The 10255-nt window shown below is 41.9% G+C and overlaps 1 protein-coding gene across 1 annotated transcript in view; it reads left to right on the forward strand.

Annotated features, from left to right (window-relative positions):
- The window catches only part of LOC126302896 (zinc finger protein 708-like), a 48616-nt gene extending 38865 nt beyond the window's left edge, over positions 1 to 9751 (forward strand). Inside the window, exon 4 of the mRNA XM_049991751.1 lies at positions 9560 to 9751. Within this exon, the coding sequence (XP_049847708.1) occupies positions 9560 to 9751 (192 nt within the window). The remainder of the gene's footprint in view (positions 1 to 9559) is intronic.
- The last annotated feature ends 504 nt before the right edge of the window (positions 9752 to 10255 follow it).

The raw sequence follows: 10255 nt of genomic DNA on the forward strand, positions 1-10255 counted from the left end.
ATCCTTGTCTTCCTTGAGTGGGCATTGGAAGGGTTCACACACACTTACACAATACCATGAATACTTCAAATGCTGTAGCTACCGTTGCTCTCATAAGCTAGTTTTGTTGTTTTTAATTCTTGTGGGTCTTCAGTGTGCAATATCTGTTGTAGATACAGTCTTAGACCAAAAAAAATGGACCACCGATTCGTTCGTGTAATGTGGACAATACACTTGTGCTCCCTTCAGAATTCTATGTCCGGAAATATGATCGATCTGGCAACATTGTAGATTGAAGCACCTCCCAGAGGAAGTCTTGACTGCAGTCTGAGTACTTCATTCTTGACTGCGACTGTAGTCATGAGGTAAAACGCGAGACTAGCTACTACGACGTCTGGCAACCGAAAGCATGTGTCGAAAAAATTTTAATCGGCCCTTTCCTCTCGGTGCTGAAGTAATGAGTGTATCTCAAGCGAATCTACAAAATATTTCGCTTCCTGTCACATTGGTAATAAGAGTTTGTTTCAACAATATTTTAGCATGAGATTTCTTGGCCGAGAACGTCTGTCAATGAGTTTCTAAGTTTTGAGTACACTTACGAAAGAAATATAAAAACAACTATGAGAGTTACTGTTTTATGATGCTTTGTTTGCAGTGAGTTCTGAGTATTATTAGTAACTACGCTCCAATCCCTAAACCTAGTTACAGAAATGTGAATCAGACGGATTACGTATTCCAGGCCGTAGCAGCCACGACTTAGAGACGCCAGCTCTGGTCACTTCCCAGCCCACTGTAGAATCACATCGGTTCGTCTTCTACCTGCTGGTAATGTAACTGAGACTTGGCAACAAGGCAAGGTATGTCTGGCAACTCTGTGATCGACGAGTTACTTCCTGGTGTGCACAGAATTAAGCCTCAAAGTTCACTTGATTTTTCCTCTCATTTCCATTGAATAATCTGAGTTATTATCGCTTGCGGTTAACAAAAGATCGTAAATTTACGGTTTTCTGCGCAGGAAAGTCGTTGCAAGTGGAAATCGCAACTAATCTCGTACTTTAAATAGCTGTTTACGAGTTCTAGCCACTATTGGTCTTGTAAGTGGAAACCAAAAGACATGTCTCTTCCCTAGCTCTGTGGTTATGTGCTGACTTGAGAAAAAGCGTCTTTTATGGTTCGTAGTTCCCGTCTTGAGGACTGTAATGTTTTTATCCATTCTGTGAAAGAGCTACAAACAGTCACATGAAACATCGGTAAAGAAATCTCAAGAAAATACTTTCGGTTCATAGTGCAATGGTGAAAAATTTACAATGCTGCGCAACAGGTAACGCCTCTTTCCGCTGCTGAAAAACAAATTTTGGGTTTCTAGGAATACATAACTTTATTCATGAAATGCCACATTTGCATACCACTTGAGTATGACACAGCATACCAATCAAACACAGACCCAATCGAAATCTAAGTGATTAGTATTTTACTACTTCGTGCCGATAGAGGCACGCTAGTGTACACTCACTTTTATTGAAACAGACTTGCGTCGCAAGGTTATCATTGGTAGTTTTATTTCATTGTTAATAATACAGTGCACAATTTTCGTATGGTTTCTTTTAGTGTTGTTAAAAGAATGGTAAACAGGAGAGGGAAATTAATCATCAACGATATATGCGAATTCTCTGATGTTATCTATAACAGTCTGACAATGCACATGCAGTTTATTGATTATATGCATGTAGAAAACTTGTTCTCAGTTAAAGCTGTCAAACAAGGTTTGATGAAGAAGAAAATACCACTACAACACGACAGCTAATGTAGAAAATACGTTTCTGACGTATTTTGACATGATGCGCTCTCCCCATAGATAATACAAAAGTTTCGAGATGCATATGCTGCCTGGCCTTCTATTAAACCTGCAAAGAACAAAATGTCACATAAGTTAGCCCTTTTTCCGCATGCAACTATTTTGGTTTGAGAAGTGAAGGGAATTATGTTCCAAGTTCCATTATATTGATAACTTAAGCAGGCAGCAGAATTGCATTTAAAAAATGTAGCAGTGAATGTATTCGAACTAGCGACGTTTACCGTTACGATATGAGCTGAGACATAGCTACAGCGCGTGCAGAAGTCAACAACAATTCCCCCAGAAGTTTCGCATTCCACAGTGCTTTGAGCTAATGCATATGGTCGGATATAGACTTCTGAGAGGCAGGCAGTTACAGCTTTTCTTTTGCACTGCGCAACGTTTCTGCATCCTGCAATATTGGCAGTTCTGTATAGGTGGCAGGTACGTGATTTTATTTCCGTGATTATAAAATAGAGTCGAATCTATGCACTAGGTAGCCGAGGCAGCTAGTCCATGGCAATTTGGTCAACCAAGTAAATGAATGTACTAAACATGCTGCAAACCACTACAGAGAGCCTGTCCGTCAAAATTCTCATCCAGTGTGGAGCAACGTTGTTATGATAGAAAAATGAGTCACAGAGAAGAGGATTGGTGGTCTGTTGTATTGATGATAGGTTAATATACTTATGGTGTGAGTTCGATTCCAGTTTCTGCTGATGATGTTTGATAAGGTGAGACAAATTCTGTTCTCTTCTGGCTACGCCAAGTGAAGAAGGTATAATGGCATTGTGGTCTGAAATTCATGTTAATCGTGATATTCCTTCTCTACCATGTAGACGTTAGGTTGAACCACAATAAAGTCAGGAGTCGCGACTCGTAGAACTCTATCACTAGTAACCTTTCTTATGCTAGTTATTTATTTCAAGTGACGAAACAAACGCTATGTACGGTCAAATAAAATGGTTCAAATGGCCCTGAGCACTATGGGACTTAACTTCTGAGGTCATCAGTCCCCTAGAACTTCTTAAACCTAACTAACCTAAGGACATCACACACATTCATGACCAAGACAGGATTTGAACCTGTGACTGTAGCAGTCCCTCGGTTCCGGACTGCAGCGCCTAGAACCGTAGGGCCACTGCGGCCGGTTTCTTTGTGTGCAGTCAACAACGATATGTTAGGGGTTCTATTCCCAGTCAGCACTGAACTCTTCGTAATATTATTTCTAGTTCTAAGATGCCCACAAATCATTGCTGGTGTAACAAACCCATATTTAACGTTCGTTTTCTCTAGACTATAAGGTGCCAGGTTGGAGTCCTGGGAAGGAAAAAATTAATGTTTCGTCTCCTCATTTCAGTTAAAACATCTAGCTACTGCCGAGAAAATCCGATATGTCACAGTTGATTGTGCTTCGATAACATTCCGATTAGGTTCTGGGTTCGATTCTCTGTCCAACACAGAGCTTTATCTCACGGCATTTCAAGTAAGTTAGTTGTGAAAGATCAATATTTAACATCTCTTGTAGTTCGTTAAGAAGGACAATAGATGCTGGGTAGGAATTTGCGTCCGTTAAAAATATTTACGTTTTGTAATTTAAAGTTGATATTTGCTGACTGATACTGTCTATAATTGAGGTATATCACTCTCTGTATGCATAGTCAGGAATAACTGTTAGTTTCCGTCAGGCATGAAGTCTTTGCTTAGTCTGTATGACCTGGGTTTGAATCCATATGCAGAACGAGACAGTTCGTCGTGTCATTTGAAGTTCATACATATTCTCAACAAGCTGCTCGTGAATAACTTAAATTTTTAATGTAATTTTGTGTTAGACAAAAAGTACAGTAAGTTACTTTGAAGAGGAAATCATGGATACGACGAACTTACTACGTGCATTACCCATCTGATGTAATAATGAGAGTGGTAACATTTCAGGTATGTCATTTATTGTAATAAATGTGAGCTTACAAGCCTTAAGGACAGTCTTATCTGTGATAAGGTGTTCCCTGATATTTGTGGTATCGTGGTATTACTTTACATCTTGAGTTATTGCGATACAGAGCTGTGCTTTCTAGTGGTGAATTGTTGGAACCATTTTCAATAGTCCTACGACTGTACTGAGAGCCAAATAGAGGACCTGCTAGACAGCTGCGTTATGTGGGTTGCATGCGAATCAGACGAAATTGCAATTCAGGTCATTCGGATACTTTTGAGCACGATTGTACCTATTAAGTTTTCTTTCCGGTGTGTAAAGGCTGAATGACTACTCACAACAAAGCAAAAAATTTTATCCTAGTCATTCAGTCGTCCAGAAAAGACTTCTGAGTTTTCAAACCAATCATACAGCATAGGGCAACTACCAAACCACAACATGCTAATTACATTTCCTGAAATTCAGTCTGTCTACATCCTCTGTTGTGCTGCTACAAACACCATTCTCTGACGACATTCTTCATTCTGGTAGAAATGTTCTGAAATATTTTATTTGGCGAAAGATGAAGCGCCAACTTGCAGTCTGTACAGAATAATGCAGAAAATAAGATGGGTAATCGAGTTCATAATGAAGACTTACAGATTAGAAGTAATCGATTGACAGCATCCATCCTCAAGTATCAAGGAATCAGGTAATGGAACGAAGTGTGTGGTAGTATAGAAAACTAAGAAGCTAAACACTGAATGGTTGCAGGTATCGGGAATTCTTTATGTCATTAGCTACAACTGAAAACATTATTTACAGATATTAACATCCATAGGTTTAATCCTGATTCGCAGGGCAATTTGCAACACATTGTTCATTATTTCTGGCCCTGTAGATTACGAACGACTATACAAAGGGTGTGACTAAAATATTGGTCAAAGGTTTTGCTTCGGACGAGAGTTTTTCGTCAGTCAGTACCATACTAGTCTTCTAACGTCCCCTTAGAAAAATTATGAATGACTGTGGTAGTAAATGTTTACGTTATTTGATACAAAGACAGCTGAGTAAAACTGAACGTACTCAGACATTTCTCTCTTTACTTATTCTGATCATCACTAAACTGACACACTATATTTTTTAGCGCAACGCAATCAGACTTTCAATAATCCCTACAAAAGAATGGTCCTGACTATCAATAACCTATACCTTTCATGAATAACTTACCTCAAAAAAATCTTCGTTACTCGAACTACTGCAATACAGGGAGCGTCAATACTGGCAGATAAATAAAAGATTCTAATTACTGAATGCACTAACTACTGATAGGCATAGTTAGCAAATGAAAGATTCTGATAGAGAAGAAACAATGTATTTACCTTAATAGTGTTTAAAGGTCATATATACATAAAAATTCATGACATCCAACTTCACAAATTTCCTTTTTCTGGCGCACACACGACCAGATCGTCTGCTTATATCAACCTCTCAAGACTCTGGCATCTCTCTCTCCACATCCACCACAGCTGGCGGCTCACCTCCAACTGCGCAACGCTACGCGCTGTTCACATCTAATTGCACAAGACTACTAATGTGAATATTCCAACAATGAGTCCAACCCGCCACAGACTGCACACAGCATAGAGAGTGATTTTCATACAGAGCACTACGTGGCGTTGCCAACATAAAAACCTAAACAGCCTACTTACACTCTAACTGTGTTGTTCAGAAGTACAGTGCAATGTGCTTTCGGTCATGCATCTCCGCAGAAACACTGCTTCGTATTTCTGAACAACACAGAAACTGAAGCATAGCATATATATGCCGACACTGGGCAAGCGACTCTCAATTAACATTTCTCCCCTGTCCGGGAATATACATACTGTATCTGTCAATTTTATGTGTTTGTGTTGTGAAGATTGTTAACGGGTTTGTCCTTATGGCAGGCATTTGTGTTGTCTGTGAATAAGTGACCGGTGGTAACATTTATGGTTCAGGTTTCACCATGCAAAATTTAATGTGTGTAATGTATCGCCAAGAAGTGTACACAGGACATAAGAGTGTAATAAAATTTGATTGCAAGCTTGCTGCGGCATAAACACAGTATGGTAGCAGTGGATTGATTATAATGTTTCGGATCAATGTTTGAGATAAATCATCTTATTATGTAATTAAACCGTTCTGGGCTCCTCATTCGGCTTTCATCCTCAATGCGCTCTTAGCCTAAAAATGTTGGCCGGGGAGTCTAGATACGCCTGTCGATGTTGGTCTGTTGAATTTCCAGTTAAAACGGGACCGTGAATTTTATATAGCTGTTAGTTATATGTGGCTCATTTTCTACAGAGAGAGACACTTTTGCTAATGTGAAGGGGGTCGCCGAGAGGTTCTAGGCGCTAAGTCTGGAATCGCGCGACCGCTACGGTCACAGTTTCGAGTCCTGCCTCGGGCATGGATGTGTGTGATGTCCTTAGGTTAGTTAGGCAGAAGTAGTTCTAAGTTCTAGGGGACTGATGACCTCAGAAGTTAAGTCCCATAGTGCTCAGAGCCATTTGAACCATACTGGAAGCGTGTGGGCCTGCACGGTATAGCGGCATATTTGCCAATATGTCGAGCCTTGTATTTTGTCATCAAGGTATACGTTGAGTTAGCCAGTATTTGTTGTAATCTCGTCATCGCCCATCAGGTATATTAATTCACACTTTATCAAGTCTTTTGACATTGTTGGTCTCTTTTCCAATTAGATAGAAGAAAACAGCTGGAAATACGGTTTTATTCTTTTTTGAATAGAAAATGTGTTATGAAATTTTTAAAAAAGTAAAATTAGTCGACTTCTTCGCTACGAACCTTATGCTAACAGGATTTAATCCCTTCTGGGTAATTATTTTCCAATCTGTTAAAAAAAGTAAGCAGTAGGTGCTAAATCCCTTAGTTTATTAAGCACCTTCAAACCTCCCATAATAAGATTACAAAAAAGTGGGTTAGTGTCTTTTATTAGTAATAAAAACGTCTTGGGTCTCTGGTTCTAACCTGGGCTCTGCTTCATTTTTGAATAAAAATCAACAGCAATGGCAGCTGAAGACTTCCAGCATAAGAAATCAAGTCAGCCTCGTTACGCCAGTGGCCTTGTCAAAGACGGTGGACAGGCGATAGTGGTTCAGGACCCTCTCTTATCCTAGGAGTGGGAAACTGCCTCTATAAGATGGAAGAATTAGTAGTTATCAACAGCATTAGGATGTAGAAGGTAATGAAAACCACTGAATTAAAGACGCATAATGTGCATCCACAGGAAATGTGGCGTGTAACTGAAAAAGTGCCATCTCTGTCACTGCATTGGCAAAAGATTTGGTTGAAACGGTTCAAATAGGTTCAAATGGCTCTGAGCACTATGGGACTTAACTGCTGAGGTCATCTGTCCCCTAGAACTTAGAACTACTTAAACCCACCTAACCTAAGGACATCACACACATCCATGCTCGAGGCAGGATTCGAAACTGCGACCGTAGCGGCCGAGCTGCTGCAGACTGTAGCGCCTAGAACCGCTCGGTCACTCCGGCAAAAGATTTCAAACTAATCCGCCATTCGGATCTCCCAGAGGGGACTGCCGAGTGTGAGGAGACCATGAGAAAGGTACTGATTATCCATCTTACGACTCTGCTCAGTCCAGATGCAGTGAGGGTCAGTGAAGTGACGTAGAGCCTGGACATCTGACACTCATCCATTATTTGGCCATTTTCTAGCACCGTCTCGCTTCAAGTCCAGAAAAAGTTTTGTAAGGGTCTATGTAAAGAAAAACATCACAAACCAAAGATTAAGACACTTGGAGAAAGGGAGACTGCTCCTCTAGGCTGGAGACAACCAAAAGAAGAACTACCTCCTGGTGATAAAGAGAGCTGGTGTGCCTGGAAGTCCCTCAACACATTACTAACTGGTGTTGGGCGGTGTAAAGAAACTCTTGAAAAATGGGGAACAGGAACCCCATGTTGGTCTGTCTCGTGCATAGATGCCCCCTCCACGCTGCTGCAGCTGCAGTATGGCTGTCTGCATCACTGAGGCACGCACGCCTCCCCAGAACGGCGAGGATCTTCCCGTTAGACAGTGGAGGTGAAGTCAGGATTGGAGTAATTTAGTTTACATTGTCGAATATCTTCCTTAGTGCAGATTCTCTGTATTCTCCGTTGCACTGATAATGGCCAGATATCTATATGTCTACTTAATCGTATTGATCTTCTCCTTATATGCTTGTATAAGATTCATAAATTAGTTATTTATATCTGTAGATACACAGTTAAAACTTAATGAAGCCGTTACCAATGGGTGTAGCTATTCGAAACAGAGGAAATTTATTTCAGATTCTTTGTAGGCATTTTGCGTGTAGTCCATGGTGACACGAGCAACATGGAAGCAAGAAACCGTGTCACGCCCAAAATTTAGGTCTAGATTTCAGAGAACGCAGTGCCCCCATGGCAAGGACGACGGATTCAACGTTTTGGTAGATGCTGATTCGAAAGTGTGCAGCGCCTTCCGTTTCACTATTCTTGCAAACGATGAAAATTCTGAATTTAATTTTTGGTTTTCTGTACTGCTTATCGAAGTACCGGTAACCGCCGTCTGCAGTCACGTACCACCACTACAGCGATTTTGGGTTGGCCCCTACAGTGGGCCCCGTACTGTGTGGACTCTGTCCGTGTCGCCCGCTGGCCTCCCTCGCCCTGTGTTGCTGTGACGCCCAAAGCCGGTCTGTCGGAAGCTGGAAGCTGCTCAGACCACAAACGGGATGTTAGCTAACCGCTGACCGCTAACCGCATGCTGTTAGAGCGAGGACATGACGCACTTCCGCCCCCCCCCCCCCCCCCACACACACACACACGTAAACGCCGGGAGTATTTCTGGCGCACATCCGCAATGGTCCACTTACCAAAATACTACTTGAAGGCGAGAAATCGCGATCCTGCAATAGTAGTTTCCCACTAATCGACAATTTATGCCAAACATGGTAATAAGAGACGGCACTATTGTCCCTTGGTGCACAAAACAGGCCACTGTTGCAGAAGAAAAGAGAAATAGGTATGGGAAACTTAAGACTATGCAATATCAGCAAGATTGGTGATTGTTTATAGAAACACAAAATATTGCGCGGACTTCATTGCGGCGTGTTTTTAATAGTTTTCACAACGGATCTTTTGTCTTCACATCTGCAAAAAACCCACCATTGTAAACACGTCGCCAACACAGGTCGCGCGAACGTTTTGACGAGGCTTCCAACCGGCAGGGTTAAAAACGAACTAATAGACGTCCACCATTTAAAATAAAAATTTGTTGAAGCTATGTTACAACAAAATAATGCTCTTCACATTCTAAAACAGCTTATCTGCTTAAAGGAAAGAATAATTTCGAGGAGTGAACGTTGTGTTGTGTCACAAATTAGCAAGTCAGACATCGACACCGTACTCGTGTGTACTGCTATTCTTTGTTTCAGCTGATACAGGGTCAGTGATTTAACAAGTAGCTGTGTTCACCATACTGTGTATCGAGCTGTGGTAGATATTAGTTCTTATCAAGCAACACTTCTAGCGAACGTAGTACTGCATAACGTTGACTGATAGGATCACAGACAAGTTTACGGGGAAATCTAGTGAACAAACCGTCGACGTCGATGTAGCATTTCGGCGTACACCACTATTGGTAGCTGCAGTTACATCCTGTGTTATTCACGTCCCTCCGGTTTACACACGTGAGCGAACTGACATTGATCATAGTGTATGAAGCTCCACAGGACGCCATCCTACGTGGAATGCTTCCTACTGCAAGTCTGCGTTAACTGAGGCCGGCAGGCAGCCGCTCTAAGACGGCGCAGCGCTCTGCCCCCGGCCGCCCCCACACCAGAGGCGGCGCCGGCCTCTGTCACCCCCGTGTGGGGGCGGAGCGGCGCCCCGGCGCTGACGCTCTGCCTCCGGGTCTCCGCGGCAGCTCGCAGGGCGGCGGCGCCTGCCGTCCAGCTGCTCCAGCAGTCGTGGCTGCACTGACTCCAGCTTCTGCCGCTCTGACACACACACACACACACACACACACACACACACACATACACACACATATCTCGTATAATAACTCGGTAGCAATATCCAACAACAGTAGCTCAATTCCTTCAATAACACAGGAAGGATACGAGGTGAAAATAATATTGGATTTACTGTTGAAGCCCGTCTTGGTACTAAATATCTGAACAGCTATTATTTCCTTTTGCAACGCAGAATCAGTCAAACTTATATGCCGTTCCGCCACGTACTCTTAAACTTTCCATGATTATATCGTGCTATTCACTTCAAGAAATTTACTGAAGAACGAATTGAACTCAAATGAAAGACAGAATAGCCAAAGTAATGCTCTTCAAGTAAGCAAAAGCTATATTCTCATTACAATGTTCATACGACAAATCACGGTCAAATACTTTCGTCACAGAGTCCAAATGTTTCCTCTGCATTCAACGATGAATGTAACTACACGTGAGCTACGTAAGTTTTGCCTGACTG

Source organism: Schistocerca gregaria, unplaced genomic scaffold (assembly GCF_023897955.1).
Source record: "Schistocerca gregaria isolate iqSchGreg1 unplaced genomic scaffold, iqSchGreg1.2 ptg000180l, whole genome shotgun sequence".
NCBI lineage: Eukaryota > Metazoa > Arthropoda > Insecta > Orthoptera > Acrididae > Schistocerca > Schistocerca gregaria.